This window comes from Paroedura picta, chromosome 10, assembly GCF_049243985.1.
Source record: "Paroedura picta isolate Pp20150507F chromosome 10, Ppicta_v3.0, whole genome shotgun sequence".
NCBI lineage: Eukaryota > Metazoa > Chordata > Lepidosauria > Squamata > Gekkonidae > Paroedura > Paroedura picta.
In genome coordinates, this window is record NC_135378.1 from 27,981,230 (window position 1) to 28,004,452 (window position 23,223).

The 23,223-nt window shown below is 46.0% G+C and overlaps 1 protein-coding gene across 5 annotated transcripts; it reads right to left on the bottom strand.

Moving 5' to 3' along the window:
• Positions 1-291: 291 nt before the first annotated feature.
• Positions 292-22,597, bottom strand: GNPDA2 (glucosamine-6-phosphate deaminase 2). 5 transcript variants are annotated; one of them, XM_077301849.1, is made up of 7 exons: positions 22,422-22,597; positions 18,976-19,099; positions 16,021-16,122; positions 14,978-15,160; positions 9,911-10,095; positions 5,243-5,417; positions 292-2,845 (listed from the first exon to the last, which is right to left on the bottom strand). In XM_077301849.1, the coding sequence occupies exons 2-7, from the start codon at positions 19,046-19,048 to the stop codon at positions 2,781-2,783; spliced, it is 783 nt and encodes a 260-aa protein (XP_077157964.1). In that variant the 5' UTR covers positions 19,049-19,099; positions 22,422-22,597; the 3' UTR covers positions 292-2,780. The 5 variants fall into 5 exon arrangements, with proteins under 5 accessions (XP_077157964.1, XP_077157963.1, XP_077157965.1 ...); XM_077301848.1 differs by having other exon boundaries at positions 18,950-19,142; positions 22,422-22,545; XM_077301850.1 differs by having other exon boundaries at positions 18,976-19,142; positions 22,422-22,542.
• Between the last annotated feature and the right edge of the window lie 626 nt (positions 22,598-23,223).

Here is a 23,223-nt window from a genome sequence, read left to right on the forward strand (position 1 = left end):
GGAGTTTCACAGCTGGGGTGAACTCAATGTTTTACCAGTCAAGTCAGCCTTCTCAGCCATGGACCCAGCCTGGTGGAACAACCTGCCAATTGAGACACTGGCCCTGACCAAACTGCCTAAGATCCGCAGGGCATGCAAAGCTGTGTTCTTCTGCCAGACATTTTGATTGAAGCCTGAACAGGTCAGCGGGTAGTACAGCCAATGAAATCTAGGGACCACCCTCCATTCACCTCCAGGTCATTCCTGTTTATTAGTATTATGGAAAGAAGTGGACTAAAAATTGACAAAAAGTGAACTTTTCAAGTTTTAATACGGTTTTAACTGATTTTATAATATAATTGTATATGAAACGCATGTTGTAAACCATTCCTGAGCCCACTTGCAGGGAGGGGCAGTCTTGAGAACCAATGAATGAATTAATGAATGGAATAAAACTGTAATTGATTGTGTCTTCTACCCCTTAAAAAAACACTAGTTGAAGGATTTGTACAGTGTTGTGAGGGAACTTTGAAGGTAAGTTTGACTTTTCCTCACCATGCTTTGCCATGAAGTAAAGGAGCAGAGAACACCTGTGGATGGATGCCACCCGGATCCAACCTGCTCAGGTGTGTGTGCTGACTGACACCAGACACTACGTTTCCACCATGGCCAAGTGCAGCTGCAGGCACACAGTCCTGTCAGCCATTACGCCTTCCTCTGCTTCTCTGTCAATGTTGTTCCCGCCCATGGCGATTGGCATTAAAGCGGATATTTCTTCAGCTTCCTGCTGCCCTGAATGAGGCATGTAAGCCGATCCAGATCCCAGTAACTTGCATGCTACCTTCTAACCCATTTTTCAGTGGAACTAATTCACATAATCTGCTATAACTGAGAAGTATTCTTGTATATGAGCTGACTTATACTAGTCAGGCAGTCAGGCAGTATATGGACATCGCTGTCTAGCTGGTGGAAGCAAAGTTCTCGGAGCTGCAGAAAACATTTTCAGTCGTCACTGCCAGGTACTGAATGTGGGAAGCCTTGGTGTGTCTGTACACAAAGCTAAAGCCCAACTCTCTCATACGTATGCAAACCCAGCCCCTTGTCTTTACAGCTGTGCTGAACATCAAGTGCCTGCGAACTGCCTTTTCCCTTACAATCTCCGAACAGCATTACGACCCTCAGATCAGGAACTGTTTGGGGGGCCCTGGGCCTGGTCCCAGCCAGGTAGAACAAGCTCCTGAAGGAGATCTGGGGCCTGCAAGACCTAAATCAGTTCCGCAGGGCCTGCAAGATGGAGCTGTTCCACCAGGCTTATGATCAAAGCCCATAATAACATCCACCCAGCAGCTAGCTTCACCTCTAGAAGGAGAAATTAGATCAGCACCCTCCTAGAGATCACCCCGGCATGTGTATTTTACAGGGGTTGATTGTGTATGTCAATTGTTTTAAAGTTTAAGCAGTATGTTTATTTTATTGATGTTACCCACCCTGAGTGTTTGAAAGGGTGGGCTACAAACAAAATATTATAAGAGACCAGAAGAAAAATCAAACAGCAAAATATAAAGCTCCATGATGAGGTATGATGCCTTTAAGGAACTGACACCTTGCATCCAACTGAGACACAAAATACCATTTTCAGCAAAGAATTTAGCCTCTGACCACATACAGGAAGCGTCTTGCCATTGAAGGCCAGTTCACTGACGAAGAAATAAAAATGCAAACTGCAGATAGCTATGCCATACTTGAGGTTAAGTTAGAGCCGGGTTCTTAGCGCCACTGAACGCTCTGGGAAAATCAAGGCTGCAAAAAGTATGCAGGACTCAGTCATCCACTTCCCCCTTGCAGGAAAAATCATAACCCTGTAAAGCTTAAGTAGACATGAATCATGTTAAGAGATAGCTGAGCATGCTATAAGGAAAAATGCGTAAAAGCTCTCAGAGGTGGGTTGGCGTCTACAATGCCAAGGCAGATTTTTATCCCCTCCTCTCCAGCAGACATTTGTAAACTCAGAAAGGTATTGCAGGGGGCTCCAATGGGAGAAAAGGGGCATTCTACTTGCCTTCCCAATCTTACCCCAGCTGCTTGTGCAGCGTGCCAGTTCATTCACGTGGGTCTTTGAACCCTTATCATCACAGGTAGCTTTTGGCCACATCTGCGGGCACTGCACCAAATCCACACTCTGGCTTTCAAGATGCTCAAAGGTTCTTTGATTTTACCCCCAGCACCAGCACGGCAACCATTCCTGAGGCTGACGAAAACGTTACCGAAACGTCGGTCGAGGACAAAGCTTTCAAGCTAGGTTAACTCTGACCCTGTTCCCCTGGAAGGTGTACAGTTTTAAGGCAGCCAAGAATTCATAACAAAAGCGCCTGGTTCTCGGCTGACACTACTAAACCCAAGACTGAAAAAGTGCCTTGGGACAAACCGGGAGATATTTGTTTTATATACGTTTTGCATCACACAAGGCTTTTCTTCCTCTCTAGGAAGCCGGCATCTGGCTGTGCTCTGAATTCAGAACGGCCCCTTTGGTTTTTAATAGCCTACAGCTAACGTGTAACAGTCAACCACAAATCTGGTTAGGAACGGAGAGAGAACAGAGCTTGCTTCAGGGCTAGGAGGAATGCAAGAGTATACACATTGGACCTTCAGATAAGGGGTGGGGTGGGGGAAGGGAAGCACAGTCCTTAAAAGTCTCTTTTTAAACCAGTTTCCAGCCCGTTGCCTAGCGGTCAATTCATCTGCTTCTGCTACCTAATGCGTTGCTGGGGGCAGGCGGACAGACTTCAGCTTTGGCATCTTCTTCAGCAGTCCTGCTCTTTCATACTATGCAGCGGATCCACGAGCTTGTTGTGCACATGCATTAGGCCTTGAAATAAAAAGAAAAAAGCAAACTTCATCATAATACAATATAATACAATATACAAGACTATTGAGAGTTGGCTTAGTGTAGTGGTGGCCTCTAATATGGAGAACTGGGTTTGATTCCCTACTCTTCCTCCTTATGATGCCTAGTGGCTCTTGGGCCAGTCACTGTTCCCGCAGAGCTCTCTCAGCCTCACCTACTTCACAGGGTGTCTGTTGCGGGGCACTTTGAGACTCCTGGAAGTAAAGAGCAGGGTACAACAAGCCAGTTTTTCTTCTATTTCTTTTTACTCTAGTTTTATTAATGCAGAAAAGCTGCCGTTTGGGGATTTTATTCTTCTAACACAAGCTTTCTCAACCAAGGTTTTGTCAGGGTCATGGAATAGTGCAGGGGGTTGGACTAGATCAGTGGTCCCCAACATTTTTATCACCGGGGACCGGTCAATGCTTCACAATTTTACTGAGCCCCGGAGGGGGGGTGGTAGTCTTTTACCGTGGGACATCGCCGCCTGAGCCCCTGCTCCACTTGCTTTCCCACTGGAGCCCCTGACTTCCCACCACCCGCTGGGGGGCGCTGCCAGCAGCAGCTGCGCAGTGCCACAACGAGGGGGAACCCCAGCCATGGCAGCCGCTGGAGAGCACCAAAGGTGAGCCGGTGGCAGAGTGGTAGAGCAGCCTCTGAGAAGGAGCCGTAGCCCGGTACCGACTGATCCACAGACCAGTCCCGGTCCCTGGACCGGGGGTTGGGGACCGCTGGACTAGATGACGCATGGGGTCCCTTCCAATTCTATTATTCTATGATTTATCAGGTGATATATTAAATATTTATTAGGTGATATGTTTATATATTGTCATGTTGATCTCCCCCCTCCCAAAATGGCTGACTGGTCTGCAGGGGACCAGTTTTCCATGGACACGTAAATGAACAGAAACAGCACAGATCTGCAATACCGTCGGGGTTTCCAAACTTTTGGCATTACTGATTTATATGCCAATCCCTACAAGGCAAAGATTTTTCATATGCATTTCTAAAACAACAGTGGGAAAAGAGAAAACAACCGAGGTCTAGGTAATGGGTGCAAAGCATACTGCACGCTCAGCTACAGGTGGGTGATATTTTTGAACGGTTTTCTAAACTTAAAACTTTGATGTGCTCAACTTCTATTTTACTTATTAATTTATACTGAGATTTATTTGCTGCCGCTCTTGGAGAGCCAGCTTGTGGCGGCTTATAATAAAATTACAACAATATCCATACCCCCCCTTTTAAACCCTCCAAAAGACTGGCAAGAACCACAGCAGTTGTGAACAGATGTCCAGACAGGTTCCAAGCCCTATATGGTAAATTAGGAGGGGGATAATGGCAAAGATGGATCTTCATAAGAATGAGGGAAGAGAAGGAGGGGACCCACGATCTTATGAGCTCTAGCCCCGACCAAACACCTGGTGGAAGAGCTCTGCCTTGCAGGCCCTGCAAAACTGTGAGAGCTCCGTCAGGTCCCTCAGCTCATCCAGGAGCTCATTCCACCAGGTTGGGGCCAGGACCGAGAAGGCCCTGGCCAAGCCCAGGTGAGGCTCACCAGCCTGTTAGTACCCGCAGAGCGAAGTGCCCCTTGGGGTGCATAGGAGGATAAGTGGTCCCTCAGGTATGTAGGGCCTAGACCGCATAAGACCTTAAAAGTCAATACTTGCAGGGAAAAGATTGGAGGCCAGTCTTTTTCCAGCACAGCTAGTTTTCTGCTTGCAGGGTTTATAAAACCACACAAACATGGAGAAAGCATTAAAAAAATTTTGATTCTCCATCTTGCAGCCTGGAAGGATATGATAGAATAAGAACAGCAGAATGGACTGCATGGGTGGAAAAAAACATGACTGTCCTTTAAGAAGACCTTTACGAAAATTAATCCAACCCAGAGTTAAGAGGAACATGGCTTTTTGAAAATTCACTTACTGTTTATATTAAAATAGTACATTCTGTTTGCTATCTACGCTCGTTCTGGAAAAACAGTTCCTAATATGTAGGAAATCTTTCACAGCACCATGAAAGTGGCTCTCAGAGGCTTTCCAGACACATGGAATCACATGGCTGCCCTTTCTGCTGACAGGCAGTATTTATCAATGGGACAAAAAAAACCTCACACACTTCCGTATCCCCTCAAACAGGGAGCACTGAGAGTGCAGTTAGCTGGCAGACGGCTGCAAGAAGCAGGCCTTTCGGAGCTACAGAAACACCGTCAGTGCCACCAAAACTGCTGGGTGACCTCGGGTCAGTCTTCCTGCCACCCTAATCTCCCCCCCCCCCCGCAGCCTTGTTTGGAGAAGGGCCTGAAGACAGGATAAAAGGGCAGTTGACCAAATACACCAACTAGCCTCTCAGCCTCTTAGGCAAGGGGCTGCTCACCTTTAAAATACTTCACCGTTTTGACTCGCAGTTCTAAGGTTGCATCTTCGTCGCAGACAAAGATAGTGTGGGGATGTTGCTGAAAAGCCGAGACGGTCCACATATGGTTGACCCCTTCTTCGATCGCCTTGTACAAGGCAAAAGCTTTGTGCGCTCCCGTGATTAGAATCATTACCTGGGGGGGGGGGGGGAGAATATGTGACGAACACAAGACATTCATTGATATTTCAATTTATATACCGCCATTCCCTGGTGGGCTCACGGCGGTTTACAATAATAAAAGAGTAAAACACGATAAAACCCCCATAAACTTCACAACCAGCAAGTAAGGTGGCAGGCAATAAAGAAATCCTCTAGTTACCCCACCCTTCTCGTCCAGCCAGAGGCCAAGCCTTCTACCATTGGGAGTGAGGTGCCACACCTGATGGTACTATAGGGCAGTGGCTCCCAACCTTTTTATCACCGGGGGCCGGTCAACACTTACTGAGGCCCGTGAGCAGTGGTAGTATTTTGCTGAGGGATGTCGCTGCTGCCGCTTAAACCTCTGCTCCACTTGCTTTCCCACCAGTGTTCCTAATTTCCCGCTGCCCGCTGGGGGGCGCTGCCAGCAGCCGATGTGCAGTGCCACGCCGAGGGGGAGCCCCAGCCATGGTGGCCGCTGGAGAGCACCAAAGGTGAGCCGGCAGAGTGGCAGGGCAGGCCCCGAGGCAGGGAGGAAGGCGAGGAGGAGCCGCGGCCCGGTACCGATTGATCCACAGTCTCCAGACCAGGCGTTGGGGACCGCTGCCATAGGGGATCCTCAGATCGAACATTGGGATCCCACCCTAGCATCAACCATATGACTGGTGGTAAAGCTCCGACATGATGGCTTTGCTAGAGCAAATCTGTTGCCAACTGCTGCACTAGACAGGAATGCCTCTCTCTCCCTGATACACCCACCTAGGGAGTTCAGGTTTGTTTATACCCACTGTGGGAAAATGATCTGCACCAGGCCAGAGAGTTCTTTCAAGATACCATTTTAATGGCTGCAGCATTAAAGATGGGTGGCACTATAACGCATGTCTAAAATCCAGCATCCACGCAAGCAACACTGGGTATGTAATATAATACAGTCAGAATAACACACCCAAATTAGGTCGTTATCTGATTAAACACTCTGTACTAAGTTTGATAATCATCCAATTAACTCGACATATTCTTGCCCAATATCTCCCCTTAGACAAGCTGCTAGGCATCCTATAGATATCTTGGTCTGTATCAAGGTCACTGTAGCAGATCTTTAGTCTGGATAAAGTTCATTTTCCATTTCTGTAATGGCAGGATGTTTTAAAAGAGGAAAAGCCCAGGATGGCCACTCCATCATCCCTCCCCTCTCTCTTTCCTCCCCGCTCACTCCCTCTCCATCCCTCTCCCCCCACACACACACACACCCTGTTGGCTTTGATTAATATATTTGTGAAAGCAATGTGTACTTCCTTAAACATGTGCCAAGCCTTAGATTGGGGTTAAGGGAGGGGGGGCTCTAATCTGGAGGGCCGGGCTTGATTCCCCACTCCTCCACATGCAGCCCACTGGTTGACCTGGAGCCAGTCACAGTTTTCTCAGACCCACCTACCTCACAAAGTTGCCTGCTGTGGGGAGAGGAAGGGAAAGAGATGGTACGGTGTTTTGAGAGACCTTAAGGCAGAGTAAGGTGGGCTTTAAAAACCTACTCTTCTTCTTTTTCCATGGGTGGAAAATTTCTTGTTCATGGGAATGCATAATCACCTAAAAAAAAAGTTGAGGGGTGGATTTAAGCTGCCACAGGAAGGAAAAGGGAGAACGTTGTACTCCATGAGAAAGAAATCCTTCAGCCCATGGAAAAAGTGTATAAAACCTCATTCAAACTCCCCTAACAATCAAAGTATGGCAGTCTAGGGAACCTTACAATTTATCCCTCATTAAGAAGAGTTGGTTATACCCCATTCTTACTCTCCGAAGGAGTCCTCTCCCCACAACAGACACCCTGTGAGGTAAGAGGGTCTGAGAGCTCTGCAAGAACTGCTCTGCAAGAACAGCTTTAACAGGACTGTGATGAGCCCAAGGTCACCCAGCTGGCTGCATGTGGAGGAGCGAGGAATCAAACTCTGCTCTCCGGATTAGAGGCCACCGCTCTTAACCATGACCCCAAATCCTCCCTCCCAAGCAAAAGATCATCATCCTATCATATAACAAAGCATCCTTTATCTTTTTATCTAACCCAGAGGTAGTCAAACTGCAGCCCTCCAGATGTCCAGGGACTGCAATTCCCATGCGCCCCTGCCAGGAAATGCTGGCAGGGGCTCATAGGAATTGTAGTCCATGGACATCTGGAGGGCCGCAGTTTGACTACCTCTGATCTAACGTAACCTTCCTCGAAAGGCAGTGTAACTGTTCTCTCTCCTTTCCATTCGGTCCTCAGATCAAGTCTGTGAACCAGAGGTGGTTCAGAGAAAGAATGTGGCTGACTGACCCGAGATAACCCACTGAACTTTGAGGCCAAGAAGAGATTTGAGCCAAGGTCCTTTGTTTGTTCAACACGAAAATCTCTACACTGGCTCCCTAGGGTATCTGCTGATTAAAAGCACCATTAGCAATATCACTAACTGCAGGCAAGAACAGGTTGTGAGCCTCCTTCTGCCATGCTGTGGGTTGCCATATTGGTTTCCCAGTGCATCTGTACTATTCTATATTTGTCTCTTCACTGGAACCCACCCCTCCCAGTTCACTCATTTATGCTATGGGTTTGCCACCCTCTGCCACTCTGTCCGAGGCCCAACCACCTCCCTTGAGGACTCAGAAGGAGAAGGGGTTAGGCTACCCAAGCCTCCTCCTTCCTCTTGCCTCCCTTTCTCTCCGCTGCCTCTGTAGCCCCACCCATCCATCTGCCAGGTGTGGTGTCTTCCCTTTCATGGGGTTCCTTGTCCCCGCCCCTACCTGGCTTGTATCCAATCCTCTTCCCCCTACTCCACCTGGTAGGATATAAAAGGAAAAAGCCTTCCCGGCCCCTGCCACCTCAGAGCTGCCTCTTAGTCAGTCCTATTCTGGATCTGACCTTGCCTGCTGACTGTTCTCACCTGGCTCCCAGCCTTATCCTCAGCTGTGTTGGAGCAATTTGCCTTTGGCCAGCCACCTCCCTCTCCTGGAGTTTCCTGGACGGGCGGAGTCAGGCCTATGCCTGTCCTGAGCTCAAGGGAGCTGGGGCTGGGCCTTAGCTCCTGACACACACACAGGGGATAAAGGTCTAACTCATTCCAGAAGATAAGGATAGCTGCTTTTGTGGAAATGGTTGAGATGGGGGGAGGGGTGTGCGCGCACACACACGTGCTAGTGCAGATAAAGCAAGACACTAGCAGCAAATGCTGAAGATTTAATGTCTGGATTAATCTATTATTTAAATTGAATCTTCCATTCAGTGTGCTGTAGTGGTTAAAGAGTGATGACCTCTAATCTGGAGAACTAAACTGGATTCCCCAACCCTCCCCAATGAGAGCCAGTTTGGTGTAGATTCCCCAATGAGAGCCAGTTTGGTGTAGTGGTTAGGAGTGCGGACTTCTAATCTGGCATGCCAGGTTCGATTCTGCGCTCCCCCACATGCAACCAGCTGGGTGACCTTGGGCTCGCCACGGCACTGATAAAACTGTTCTGACCGAGCAGTGATATCAGGGTTCTCTCAGCCTCATCCACCTCACAGGGTGTCTGTTGTGGGGAGAGGAATGGGAAGGCGACTGTAAGCCGCTTTGAGCCTCCTTCGGGTAGGGAAAAGCGGCATATAAGAACCAACTCTTCTTCTTCTTCTTCTTCTTCTTCTTCTTCCTCCCCCACAGGAAGCCTGCTGGGTGATCTTGGGCCCAGAACTGTCTCTTTCCCACCTCCCTCACAAGGTGCTTGTTGTGAGGTGAGGAAGGGAAGGAGATGGTATACCACTCTGAGACTCCATAAGGTAGAGAAAAGAAGAGGAGTTGATTTTATACCCCACTTTTGACCACCTGAAGGAGTCTCAAAGCGGCTTACAATCACCTTCCCTTCCTCTCTCCACAACAGACACCCTTGTCAAGGAGGTGAGGCTGAGAGAGCTCTGAGAGAAACTGCTCTGAGAACAGCACTGTCAGGGCTGTGGCGAGCCCAAGGCCACCCAGCTGGCTGAATGTGAAGGAGCAGGGAATCAAACCTGGCTCACCAGATCAAATGCCGCCACTCTTACACCAAGCTGGGTTTACAAATCTTCTCTTCTTCCTCCACATGCAACCGGCTGGGTGACCTTGGGCCAATCAGTTCTCTTGGAGCTCTCTCAACCCCATCTACATCACAAGGTGCCCGTTGTGGGTAGAGGAAGGGAAGGCAATTGTCAGCTGTCTTGAGACTCCTTATGGTAAAATAAAAGCGGGGGCACACAAGCCTACGCTTTCCTTCTTCATTGCAGCCAATCTGCTGTAATGATGAGAAATGTTGGACTAGGATTCAGGAGACCGGAATACATGTCACAGAAGCTCTCGGCGTGCTCCTGGGCCAGCCGCATGCCCTCAATTTAACCCGTCTCAGAGAGCTCTAGTCGTGAGGATAAAATCCAGGTAAGGAGAATGTTGCTGAGAACTGCTCAAAAATTAATGAACCACATTCCCCATTACAGGACAAAAATCACAGTCTTACTTCTCTAGCATCCATCACGGTTCCCACACCAACAGTTAAGGCCATCATTGGGACTTTAGATAAGTCTCCATTGAAGTATTTGGCATTTGCCAGAATGGTGTCCATAGCGAGCGTCTTCAGCCTCGTTCGTGATACTAAACTGGAGCCTGGCTCATTGAAAGCAATGTGGCCATCTGGACCGATGCCTTTGAAGAGAACACACAGAGAGAAGCCAGTTAAAGAGTGTGTCCCAGGACCCTGTGGAAAGACAACAGAGCTACGAATTATGGTGGCATATGAATCCTGACGAGGGATGACACCAAAGAGATCTTGCCTCAGCATAGCATCGCTGAACCTAAGCCGCATGTCTCAAACATCCTTCTGAAACTCTTGGGCAGAGGTCCCCAACCCAGTACCGGGCCACAAAGGCCATCATACCGGGCCGCCAGCGGCCGCGCCTACCTTCCCCCCCTGCAGCAAGAGGGGGGGGGAAGAGGCCGGCACGGCAGCCGGTGCGGTAGCCGGCGCGCCAGCGACGCTAACGTGCACGCCCGGAACTGCCGCGCATGCGTGTTAACGCCACCTGGTGGCCAAAACGTGCATGCGCAGCAATTGGGCATGCACGTTTATGAGCAACTGCGGCAGCCGGGCCGCTGGCTCTCTCCCACCCCCAGATGAAGGTTGGGGACCGCTGCTCTTGGGGGTTTTCTAAGAACTATTGGAAGAAATGAAAGAGCTCCAGTGCTGGAGAAGGCTTCTGCGGATCCCATGGACAGCAAAAGTCACAAACAAGGAAATACTACAGAGAATGAAGCCTGATATGTCATGATATGGCAAAATCATGAAACTTTGCCTCACGTGATTTGGACATATCGTGTGAGCCAACTCAATGGAAAGAGCAATTAAGCTATGACTGGTTGGAGGTAAAAGGAAATCAGGCTGACTAAGAACACGGTGGTTAGATACAATCAAACTGGACACTGGCCAGAGCATTATGCAACTAAAAGAAGTGGTGCAAGATGGAAAAATATGGTAGCAGTTGACCCTTAGGATTGCAAAGAGTCGGACTCCAATGAATGGCTAGGATCGCTAAGATCATCATCATCATCATCAAGAAATGTCTTCAAAAGGGAAAAGGAAAACATCAGAAATGGGTGGGAGGGGCAAGCCACAACAAAGAAACACAGAGGTCAGGAACAAACAAATCAAGCTTCATAGCTGTAGCTAAATTTGTACAATACTTAATATTGTCCAAAGGCCTGGAGAAAAATAAATGCCTTGTTCCTGGTGGAAAGTACTGTTAAGTTGCAACTGACTTTTATTCATTTATTTCTAGAATTTCTATACCACTCTCCCATAAAGCTCAGGACAGTTTACATAAAATGTCATGAATCTACACAGAAATCTAGTGAAGTAAACATAACAGTGGTTCCAAAATTGAACATAACAGATTAGAACAAAATACTGCAACAGATTCAAAGTATGACAACAACTCTCAACTTTTAACATGAACTTGTGGGAGGTCAGCAATGGCTCAAATCAGTTTGGGGACCAACAAACATTGCTGAGTCAGCTGGCCCCAATCAAATGCCTGGTGGAGGAGCTCCCTTTTACATACCCTTCGGAATTGTGGTAGTTCAGGAAAGACCCTGGTCTCTTCAGGGAGTTCGTTCCACCAAGTGGGGGCCATGACCAAGAAGGCTCTGGCTGAGGTCCAGCATGCTTCTTTGGGGCCAGAGATCACCAGCCAATTGGCAGTGGCAGAACGTATGGCTTTGGGGGGCTATAGGCAGAAAGATAGCTGAGGAGGGAAGGGAAGTGAAAGGCAAGGGCGAAAGAGAAAGATACACCCAATTGAATGCAGAATTCTAGAGAATAGCTAGAAGAGATAAGAATGCCTTCTTAAATGTACAGTGCAAACAAATAGAAGAAAAAAACTGAACAGGGAGGACCAGAGATCTCTTCAAGAAAATTGGAGATATGATAAAGGACCAAAATGGTAGGGACCTAACAGAAGCAGAAGAGATTTTTAAATGCGGAAAATTATACAGAACTATACAAGAGCGAGCTTAACATCCCTGATTACCACGATGGGGTAGTCACTGACCTGGACATCTTGGAATGTGAAGTCAAATGGGCCTTAGGAAGTCTGAGCAACAATAAAGCTAGTGGTGGTGACAGCATTCCAGTTGAACTATTCAAAATCTTAAAAGACGATGCAGCAAAAGTGCTACACTCAATATGCCAGCAAATTTGGAAAACTCAGCAATGGCCACAGGATTGGAAAAGGTCAGTTTACATTCCAATCCCAAAGAAGGGCAATGCCAAAGAATGTTCAAACTACCGCAACATTGCACTCATTTCTCATGCTAGCAAAGTTATGCTCAAAATCCTACAAGCTAGGCTCCAGCAATATGTGGACCGAGAACTTCCAGAAGTACAGGCAGGATTTCGAAGAGGCAGAGGAACTAGAGATCAAATTGCCAACATATGCTGAATCATGGAGAAAGCTAGGGAGTTCCAGAAGAACATCTACTTCTGCTTCATTGACTATGCTAAAGCCATTGATTGTGTGGAGCACAACAAATTGTGGCAATTTCTTAAAGAGATGGGGATACCAGAGCATCTTATCTGTCTCTTGAGAAACCTATATGCAGGTCAAGAAGCAACAGTGAGAACCGGGCATGGAATCACTGATTGGTTCAAAACTGAGAAAGGAGTTCAGCAAGGCTGTATACTGTTGCCTATTTAACTTGTAAGCAGAGCACATCATTAGAAAGGTGGGGTTAGATAAATCACAATTTGGGATTAAGATTGCAGGGAGAAATATCAGCAACCTCAGATATGCAGATGATACCACTCTAATGGCAGAAAGTGAAGAGGAACTAAAGAGCCTGTTGATGCGGGTGAAGGAGGAGAGCGCAAAAGTTGGTTTGAAACTCAACATCAAGAAAACTAAGATCATGGCATCCGGCCCTCTCAATTACTGGCAAATAGATGAGGAAGAAATGGAGGTAGTGACAGATTTTATTTTCCTGGGCTCCAAGATCACTGCAGTTGGGGACTGCAGCAAAGAAATTAAAAGATGCTTGCTCCTGGTGAGAAAGCTATGGCAAATCTAGACAGCATGCTAAAAAGTAGAGACAGCACCCTGCCAACAAAAGTGCTTCTAGTCAAGGCTATGGTCTTCCCTGTTGCAATGTATGGCTGTGAAAGTTGGACCATAAGGAAGGCCGAATGTCAAAGAATTGAGGCTTTTGAACTCTGGTGCTGGGGAAGACCCTTGCAAGTCCCTTCGGTTGAGACCAGATATATATAACCAACAGCGACCAAAGGGCTCCTGCTCCCTGTTTGTATGTTGCAAGTTGTATTGTTTATTGGTTATACAATTATAATGTTAAAGGTAAAGGTAAAGGTATCCCCTGTGCAAGCACCGAGTCATGTCTGACCCTTGGGGTGACGCCCTCTAGCGTTTTCATGGCAGACTCAATACGGGGTGGTTTGCCAGTGCCTTCCCCAGTCATTACCGTTTACCCCCCAGCAAGCTGGGTACTCATTTTACCGACCTCGGAAGGATGGAAGGCTGAGTCAACCTTGAGCCGGCTGCTGGGATTGAACTCCCAACCTCATGGGCAAAGCTTTCAGGCGGCTGCCTTACCACTCTGCGCCACAAGAGGCTCTAATAATTATAATGTTATATGTTTACAATTATCAGTTACTATTGCATGGTTATTCAAATGTTTTATAGACTGTTCCATGTATTGTTCTTATGTTATTATGTAAACCGCCCTGAGCCCCCGGGGAGGGTGATATATAAATATAACAAATAAATAAATAAATAAGGCGAACAAACCAGTCAGTCCTAGAGGAGATCAGCCCTGACTGCTCTTTAGGAGGCCAGATCCTGAAGATGAAACTCAAATACTTTGGCCACCTCATGAGAAGGAAGAGCCTAATGCTGGGAGCGATTGAGGGCAAAAGAAGAAGGGGACGACAGAGAATGAGATGGCTGGATGGAGTCACTGAAGCAGTCAGTACAAGCTTAAATGGACTCTGGAGAATGGTAGAGGACAGGAAGGCCTAGAGGATCATTTTACATAGGTTTGCGATTGGTCAGACACGACTTCACAACTAACAACAACAGGCAGAGAGACAGCGTATGGCCTTGAAGGTGATTACCAAAACCTCAAGCCTGATCCGGAATTCAACTGGAAGCCAGCAGAGTTGTTGAAGCGGATGTCGGATCTCCACAATGTGTTGTGAGGATCCTGACTGCAGCATTTTGGACCAGTTGCAGTTTCCGGATCAAGGTTAAGGGAAGGCCTGCGTAGAGCAAGTTGCAGAAGTCTAGTCTAGATGGGTGGGAGTTAATTATTTTTGATATATATATTCTTAAAATTGGTTAAACATTGATCATGTGATATGACCCTGTATGGTCATGTCAATCTGACTCCCCCTCCCAAATTGGCCAATAATGGGCCTGGAGGAAGTGGGAAGGGCAGGGGCCCTAGATGGATGTGTCCACAGCTCTGCTTCCCTACTGTATTTTGTACAATCGTGCCACTCCCGGGTTTTCTCAAAGCCTGAAAGATGTTGCAGAGGTTTTTCAATGGCAAAAAGGTTATGAAAGGCTGTTCTGAAGTCTGACAAGATCTGACTAGCCTGAGCCATCCAGGTCGGGTCAGGCTCCTTTTCCTTAATGAATGGAAATGGCTGGCTGAAGGACTTCATGGCTCAGAAGTAAGCAGCATCAGCCAGCAAATAGTACTCCATTACGGGGGCAGAACATTTGTACTTCAGGTAGCTAGCTGGCAACCCTATAAGACTCAAACAGGTCTCTGGAAGGAAGGCATATAAAATAAATACAATACTAGACTTCATGGATGTTGCATCTGACTTCAGACCACTTATGCAGGCAATGCAAACAAAAGGAAGCTGGCAGGCCACCTTCAGGCACAACAAAATTCTCATGTCCCTGTGGTTCTTCCTGATCTTTTGGGTTCAATCATTTAGACCTGGGATAATGACTTATTCTTTTTTCTTTTCTTTTTTTAAAGCTAAAGTTAGAATTTAAACCATATTCGGTACCTCCAACAAACAGATCGATTCCTCCAGCTTCTTCAATCTTTTTTTCAAAGGCCTCACACTCTGCCTTTAAATCTGGTGCATTCCCATCGAGAATGTGAGCGTTGCTTGGGTCTATATCAATGTGCTTAAAAAAATTGTTCCACATGTAAGAATGGTAGCTCTCCGGATGGTTTCTGGGAAGTCCTGAAACAGATTCATCACAATGGTTAGCTTTTCGCCTTCCATCACAGCTCCAATGATGGAAAAGAAACAAGGTTTTTAGATTTGTAGATCCTCACATTAAACCAATCCAGTCCTATCCTAAAGCATGCAGATTGGATAGAATAATAGAATAAAAGAGTTGGAAGGGACCTCATGGGTCATCTAGTCCAGTCCCCTGCACTATGCAGGACACTCACATCCCTATTGCTCATGCACTGTAACCTGCCCCCCCCCCCTTAAGCCTTCACAGAATCAGCCTCTCTGTCAGATGGCTATCCAGCCTCTGTTTAAACATTTCCAAGGATGGAGAACCCACCATCTCCCAAGGAAGCCTGTTTCACTGAGAAACCGCTCTAACTGTCAGGAACTTCTTCCAGATGTTTAGATGGTATTTCTTTTGAATTAATTTCATTCCATTGGTTCTGGTCCGTCCCTCGGGGGCAAGAGAGAACAACTCTGCTCCATCCTCTATATCAGTGGTCCCCAACCTTTTTATCACTGGGAACCGGTCAAGGCTTGACATTTTTACTGAGCTTTAATCCACATGTAGGAGGTACTGGCTAGATATCAAGAAGAAAATTTTCAGTCAGAGTAGTTCAGCCTAGGCAATGGGCTGCCTAGGGAGATGGTTTGCTCCTCCTCACTGGTGGTCTTTAAAGAGCAGCTAGACAGACACTTATAATGGATGCTTTAGTTTAGGCTGATCCTGCGTTGAACAGGGGGGTTGGACTAGATGGCCTGAATGGCCCCTTCCAACTCGACGATTCTATTTTAGTCTGAGCCATTTAAGGATTCTATTCTACCATTAATAAAGCCAACATCTGTAGGAGAAAAAAACCTACCTACATATTCATCCATATTGAATGTCTTCACATATTTGAATGAGAGATCTCCTTTTTTATGATACTCAATCAGCTTTTGGTAGCAGCCCAGAGGTGTACTCCCTGCATTAAACAAATCATTTCAGTGTTACTTCTGCTAGAAGGAAATGCCTCCACTGTAGTTGCACGCATCTACTCATTTAGATTTTCTACCCTCCTCTAAATTTTTACCCTCACAGCAACTGACCTGTTCAGGTATGCTAAGCTGAGGCAATGACTAGGCCAAATTCACTCAGCGAGTTTCCACAGTGGCAGCAGGGAGATCTTTTTCCTTGGGCATGACACCCCAATTCTGAGTTAGCTAGCATTACTTACTTCAGTCTGTAGAACAAAGCTTGAATACAACAGCACCTTTAAGACCAAAAAAGCTTTAATCGAGGTATAAGCTTTCATGTACAGGCACACTTCCTCAGATACAATAAAACAGAATTCTCTCAGCTATTACATATAGGAGCCCAGATATAGGTACCCAAGAGAGGGTTAATCGCCAGGAAGGGCTAAGTGCAAGGACTGTGACCATCTGGAGGGGTCCAAATTGAGTTTCTCTTTTTTGTAGTTTTACCCATTTACTTTTTTGTAGTGTTACCCACGACACTTACATGACTTACCAGATGGGCTCTTCCATTCTTAGCTGTATTTATGGCATGGTTCCTTATGACACTAATTAGCCCTTCCTGGCAACTAACCCCCCAACTATATATAACATTTAAATAAATCTGTTTCAGTGTAGCATCTACCCAGAATTCAACTATGTTCCTCTTGGAGGTGCCACAACACTCAAACTTCATTCTATTCTGTATGCTAATTTCCTGCCATTCACCAATCTTAACTGCCTTAATCCAATCTCAGCTATAGTCACCCAATTACTTATGCTTACAACTAACCCTTCCTGGCAATGTAATCCCCCCCCCATCCTCTTGCTATCTATATGTAATGACTGAAGAAATTTTGTTTCATTGAATCTGATGTAGTGTGCATACACACAAAAGTTGATATATTATCTTAAATAAAACTGTGTAGGTCCTAACGGTCCTGCCAGACTCCAGCTTTGTTCTGCTGGTTCAGACCAACGCGGCTACCCACATTAATCCGTGCATCTGGTCTTCCTTTGAATAATTTCTGTTCACTTTAGAAAGTGAAATTCCTTGTCAACTTAGTCTGTTTGTAATCATGCTGCAGCTCACATGTAGCCAATCTGCACTGACCATCAACCCCATCCACCCATGTTTACTTCCACTTCTGGCACAAGGTCTAGACATCTGCAAGTCTGCCAGCTTACTTGGATGTAGCTCTTTCGAGGTGGGAACCACCTGGCAACCACAGGTCGTAACAGGCAAGCCCCTTGTCCACTTCCCTTAAACCTGGGGCAGATGCCACATTGGGAAAAGGGGCTCAGAAGAGCCACAAATGGCTTGGCAGGGCTACAGTGGATCCTGGTTCATTGAGTAACAGTATCACTAGTTTGGCTTATTCGCTCTATTAAACCAGGATTGGGTGGGCCAGATTCTATGTTTTCAAACCTTTCACAAGCAGTACATATTTGCATAAAAACAAGAAAACACATAAAAACCCTTTCTTAAATAGAAATACCATACACCAACTGGGGTATAACCTCCCCCCACCCTTATTTGAGGGTTTCCCCTACAAACACAAAAATGGCACACACACACCCTAAAGTCTGACATCTACTGTATTTACCTCAGGATTTTATACTTTCTTGTTCTGCTAAATCTGTGAACTAGGCCTCAGCCCCATTGATGCCAGTGGAAATTCGGCTCTTGAGAACCTTGGTTTTAACAGTGTTGTGAATCAAAACTAGCCATGTTAACTGGTGGAAATGCGATTTAAAAAAAAAACAGTTGCTTCAACGCTCAACTACACATTTTACAAAAGTGCACAGCACATGAACCGGTCACTTTTGTTAGAGAGAAGGAAAATACAGTGAACGGAAGGGGAAGCAGCTGCCATTTACTTTTCCCTTACTGGCTGTTTGCCAGTTGCAGTTAGGCTTGGGGAGGCCCAGCTGAAACAGACAAACAGTAGGCAGGGCAAAGGGTAAAATCTTCTCCACGTCACTTCCCTGCTCCAAACTGCTCTTCCCCTCAATTACAAATGGCCCTCCGGATTTTGGTAGCATATCACATTTAGCCTGTTAAACTGGCTGGGAAACAAGTCAACGGTCAAAGAGGGAACAGAAACTAACCGTACTGTCAGGGGGTAGGGAACGATCTCATGAATATCGGAGACACACAGCTAGCTGACCTCAGGAAAGGTTTTTGGAAACTTGCGGAACATAACTTGAATCCAGCGGCACCTTTAAGATCCAAAAAATTTAACGCTGGGTAGAAGATTTCATGTGCATGGACACTTCCTCAGAAAAACTTTGTTGGGTTTAAAGTTGCTACTGGATTTCAAACTTTGTTCTATTGCCTTTTTCCACCTTCTGACTGTGGAGGAATCCCTGAAATGCTTTTTAGGCTTCAAGGAACCCCAGAAGTGGTGAAATACCCCTTCAGAAAAGTGGGCATAGAAGTAAGATGCAAGAGCCAACTAATCAGTTTATTTTGATCAATCATTTTCTGTTTCCATTGTGGAGAAAGAGACTAGGCCTGTAGAGTAACAGGGGGATTTCTGGGAAAGGTCACACAGAGCTCTCCTGTAACCCCAGGGTTTCCCTGATCTCTGGTTGGGACCAACATGGCTACCCACTTGAAACCAGTGGTTAGTACAGAGGATTATATATGGGTCAGGTTGCCAGCATAATGTTAGAGACAAAAAACAGGTCAGTAGAACAGTCCAGAACCACCAAATGAGCAATGCTACAGTCCTGGAACCCTGAGCTCCCTTAAAAATATTTTCAGAGCAGAATACAAAAATGTATATATATTACCTGTTGGTAAACCAAGAGTAAAATACCTGGTTTGGTTTGGCTTGGCCTGGATGATGCGATTGCAGATATACTTGGCAGCCCACTCGCTCGCAAGATCATAGTTATCAAGGATTACCAGCCTCATCTTTGCAAGAAACTGCTCTTGCAATTCTGGGGGAGAACAAACAAGAAAGAGGCCAAGAAACACTTAATCCTGTAAGAACACAGAGGGCATGTTGTAAATCAGGAAACCTGCAACCTGCTGAGTCAAACGAGGCACACAAACTATAAATTGTAACCTGCTACGTGTCTTACAAGCACCTTCCTCCTGTTTTCTGCAAGCTGGCATTAAAATAAACAAGTTTTATCAAGTTTCTTTTGGACCATCCTGGCTGGTGATCTCCCTTTGGCTTGAAGTCAGGTTGGCTTATTGTCACCAGATTTGAGACACTTACAGGTTGATAATAAATAGCCTCTATTGTATTCTTCCACTGAAGTGGCAAAATGCGGCCTTTTGCATAAGAAACCTTTTAAATATCATGCTTGCATTTTGTACACACACGTTTTCACAATTTCAATTTGTTCTAATTAACAGGATGAGTCATAATAATACTTATTTTTCTATTAAAATATTTGTACCCAGCTTTTCTCCACAGTGGAGTCCAAAGGAGGTCGAACACTATGGTGCCCATCTTCATTTCAATCCTCATAACCACCACTCTGTGGAACAGGCCAGGCTAAGAGTGACTGGTACAACATCATTTGTACAAGATCACAAAATGGGAATTCCAGCCTGGATCTCTTAGATCCTAGTCTGCCACTTGAACCACTACACCACAAGTGCAACACAGAAATTGGTAGTTTTCTCTAACAGCTGTAAAAGAAGCAGATGAGCTGTGGGGTTTTTTTTATACCCCTTCATACTATCCAAAGGTGCCGCAGAGTGCTTTACAATCACCTTCCCTTCCTCTCCCCACAACAGACACCCTGTGAGGTGGGTGAGGGTTGAGAGAACTTTGAGAGAGCTGTGACTGGTCCAAGGTCACCCAGATGGCTGTGTGTGGAAGAGGAGTAGGGAATCAAACCCAGTTCTCCAGATTAGAGGCCGCCACTCTTATCACGACCCCAAGCTGGTGAGAAGCAAAAGCAAGGCATGAGAATTTTTTCTAAATATTTTAGACAGCTGTTGGGCAACAAGCCCAGACAACCACTGCTGGACACATCATCATAATGGGAAAATGACGGCTGTTGTGATTCCAGAGAGAAACCATAGTTATATTCCATGGTTTCTGCTATTGGCACAAGCAAGCCAGTTAGAAAATATAGTTTATTCAACTGAGGTACAGTACTGCAAACTTATATTTGTTCTGAAACAAGATAGAATCCCTCAGATAGTCATTGAATACAATAAAGCAAAAACAGGGAAGCAAAGAGCTGAGGAAACTGATCTGATCAATACTGTTTTGTTAGTCGTTCTATATATTTTCCATTCCAAAAAGGGATTCTACTTGCCAGTAATAAAACAACTGTTTCTCTTTTGCACAGCTAAACTGCCTTTGTAGAACGCACATTGGACTGAACACATACAAATAAGTAAAATTTAAAATCTGCAGGAGCTGAAAGCTGCAGCTTGAGAGACTAAAATGTAAGCAATGAATTCATAAGTGTTTCTCATTTTCCATACAGTAAAGGTTATTACGGTATTCACAAATGCCAGGAGAAATCACAGAGGCCCAGGAATGAGCTAGAAAGTAAGTCAGCAACAAGCAGAAGAGACTGAGTACTCCAACAATTACCTGTTGACTCTTTGAGTGGGCACTTTCTCCCAGCAGCTGAGCAGATGTTAGAATTAGTACAACAAAAAAGCTTAATGCGAGGAAGAGTTGGTAAGTGAATACTGATCAAAGACAATTTCACTGGTCAGGGTTACACTTATATGTTATTCCCATGTTTTGGCCTATATCCCATTCATATGTTATTTTCCACTGGGTGGGGGGGATCTACCACAGCTGAGGAGTAGCAATAGAAATCTGACATCTAAGGCCCTTAAAATGCCTTCCATTTCTTTATGGGATGATGTCATTGGCTCTAACCTTCAGGTCATACATCCTACATTCACTCCAGCTTCAAAGTTTCAATCTGTCACAGATGTATGTAAGTCTTTGACTATTGCAATGATCAACCATAATTGGCAGGTGTAGTATTTCAATATGCTAAAATGATTTACCAAAAAAAGGAAAACTTTACCTGATAAGGCTCAGGAAATGGTTAACAGAGATTAATCTCTGTAGGCTGAGTGACTGTACTTCTTATCAGAAAGCCAAGATTAGTCAAAACTTCAGATTTCTACATTCCCAGGAGTTACTGACTTAAGAGTAACACAGATTTACTACTGACTGTACACTCTATGGCTAATGCAATGTGTGCCTCCAAGTTATACCCGTAGGTTATGCTTGCAGGTTGTAGCCTTATTAAATTTTATTTTATATTTTTAGCATCTTAGGCTAACAATTGCATCTTTATAGAATTCAAGCTACAATGGAAATTGGCCCCAAATTGATCAAGGAAAGGCCAAAAAAACACAAGAAAATTGATAACCAGCTTCCGAAGACTTCACAGCAAAGGCCTGTGTAGCATTAAAGTCTGCTTAACTTTTTCTTGGTGTTAAACAGACAGTTGATATTATTTTTTAATTATTTATTTTTGGATTTTTATACCACCCTTCCATATAGCTCTGGGCAGTTTACATAGAACATTATAACAGTCTATCAGATAACAATTATAACCAGGCAAATGCCTGGTGGAGGAGCTCTCTTTTGCAGGGCCTGCAGAATTGTGGAAGTTCAGGCAGGGCTCTGATCTCCTCAGGGAGCTCCTTCCACCAGGTGGGGGCCAGGACCGAGAAGGCTCTGGCCCTTGTTGAGGTCCGGCATGCTCTTTGGTGCAAAAATATGTTGAACAAAAATATTGTTTTGATTCGTTTCCCGGTCTGTCGGGCCAAGAGGTGGCCCACAGTTCTGTACGATGACAAGCAGGTAAAGCAACACTAAAATCCAGTCACTTTTCACACCTCTCTTGAAACAGCGTTCGGGCTACCCGTGCAAGTCGTGATCATTCTAAGTCACAAAGTGGCTGCGCTTTTTAACTGTGTGGATTTCGCCGGAAAAGCTTTTCAAGCGACAAGCCTCACTTGAATGAGTAACAAAGCCCAATCCTGCGCGGACAGGCCTGTGGCTCTCCATGACGTCCAGAACGAAGCCAGAAATACCAGGAAAAACACCGTTTTCCAAAGCCATGCTTCGATCCCTAAACATCACACAAGCGGGATTGGCACCTGGAAATACATACCACAAACACCAAGAAATTGCCTATTGCACATGAAAGCAGAATTGCACAACAAAGCCCGGCCACAGGAGTCGCCTTTTGCTTTAGCAGCTCATTGCAAACGCGAATTCAGCAAGCGGGTCTCTTAGCACCCCGATCCAGAACTCACCTGAGCCCCTCTCGCTGCACCCAGAAACAGGCGCGAGACCCCAGACTGGGCTTCCGGAGCAGCCACAGAAAAGCTTTTGCCAAAGATTTGGGGAGGAGGAAGGGAAGGGCGGAGTCTCGGGGAGCTGGAGGGGAGGGAGAGCCCAGGAGGACTCTTCTGCGCCTGCCCAAAGGCTCTCCAGATGTCCGTGGACTACAATTACCATGAGCCTCTGCCCGCGTGCTGGCAGAGGCTCATGGTAATTGTAGTCCACGGACATCTGGAGAGCCACCGTTTGGCCACGCCCGCACTAGAGTCAGCTGCTGGGAGAGTGTATTATTACAGACCCACAAGAGTGACGCTTTTTCCAGAGAAGGGGCAGTTGGTTTTAGTTCATTGCACCTGCAGAAGTGGCCTGGAGGCTTAAAATAAATTGCTTTTAAGGTAGATTTCAGGTGTGTCTGTCTGAAGCAGCAGAACAAAGTCTGTGCTCAGCGACACAGTATCCAAGTTTCATTCAAGGTGTGCGATTTCAAGGTGCAGGCACAATTCTTCAGGTGTCAGGCTCTGTCGAACTGTGCATGCCCAGGAAAGCTTAAATCTTGAATTAAACTTAGTTGGTCTTAAAGGTGCCCCTGGAGTCAGACTTTGTTCTTTATTTTAAAGTGTCCCACCGCTCTTCTCCAGCCACTGTAGAGCAGATGCACCGGGCTTTGAAGTAATAAAAACTAGCGTTGCCACCCCCCCCCCCCTCGGAGGGGCCAGGAGATCTGGAATGCCAGACGACGAGAACAGTTCCCCAGGAGAAAGTGGCTGCTTTGGA

Coding starts and splice junctions, on each gene's coding strand:
- GNPDA2 (XM_077301848.1), bottom strand. CDS start 19,073: ATGAGGCTGGTAATCCTTGATAACTATGATCTTGCGAGCGAGTGGGCT. Junction 16,123..18,949: donor TACTCTTGGTTTACCAACAG/GTAATATATATA, acceptor TGTTTAATGCAG/GGAGTACACCTCTGGGCTGC. Junction 5,418..9,910: donor CCGTGATGGATGCTAGAGAA/GTAAGACTGTGA, acceptor CCCCCCCCCCAG/GTAATGATTCTAATCACGGG.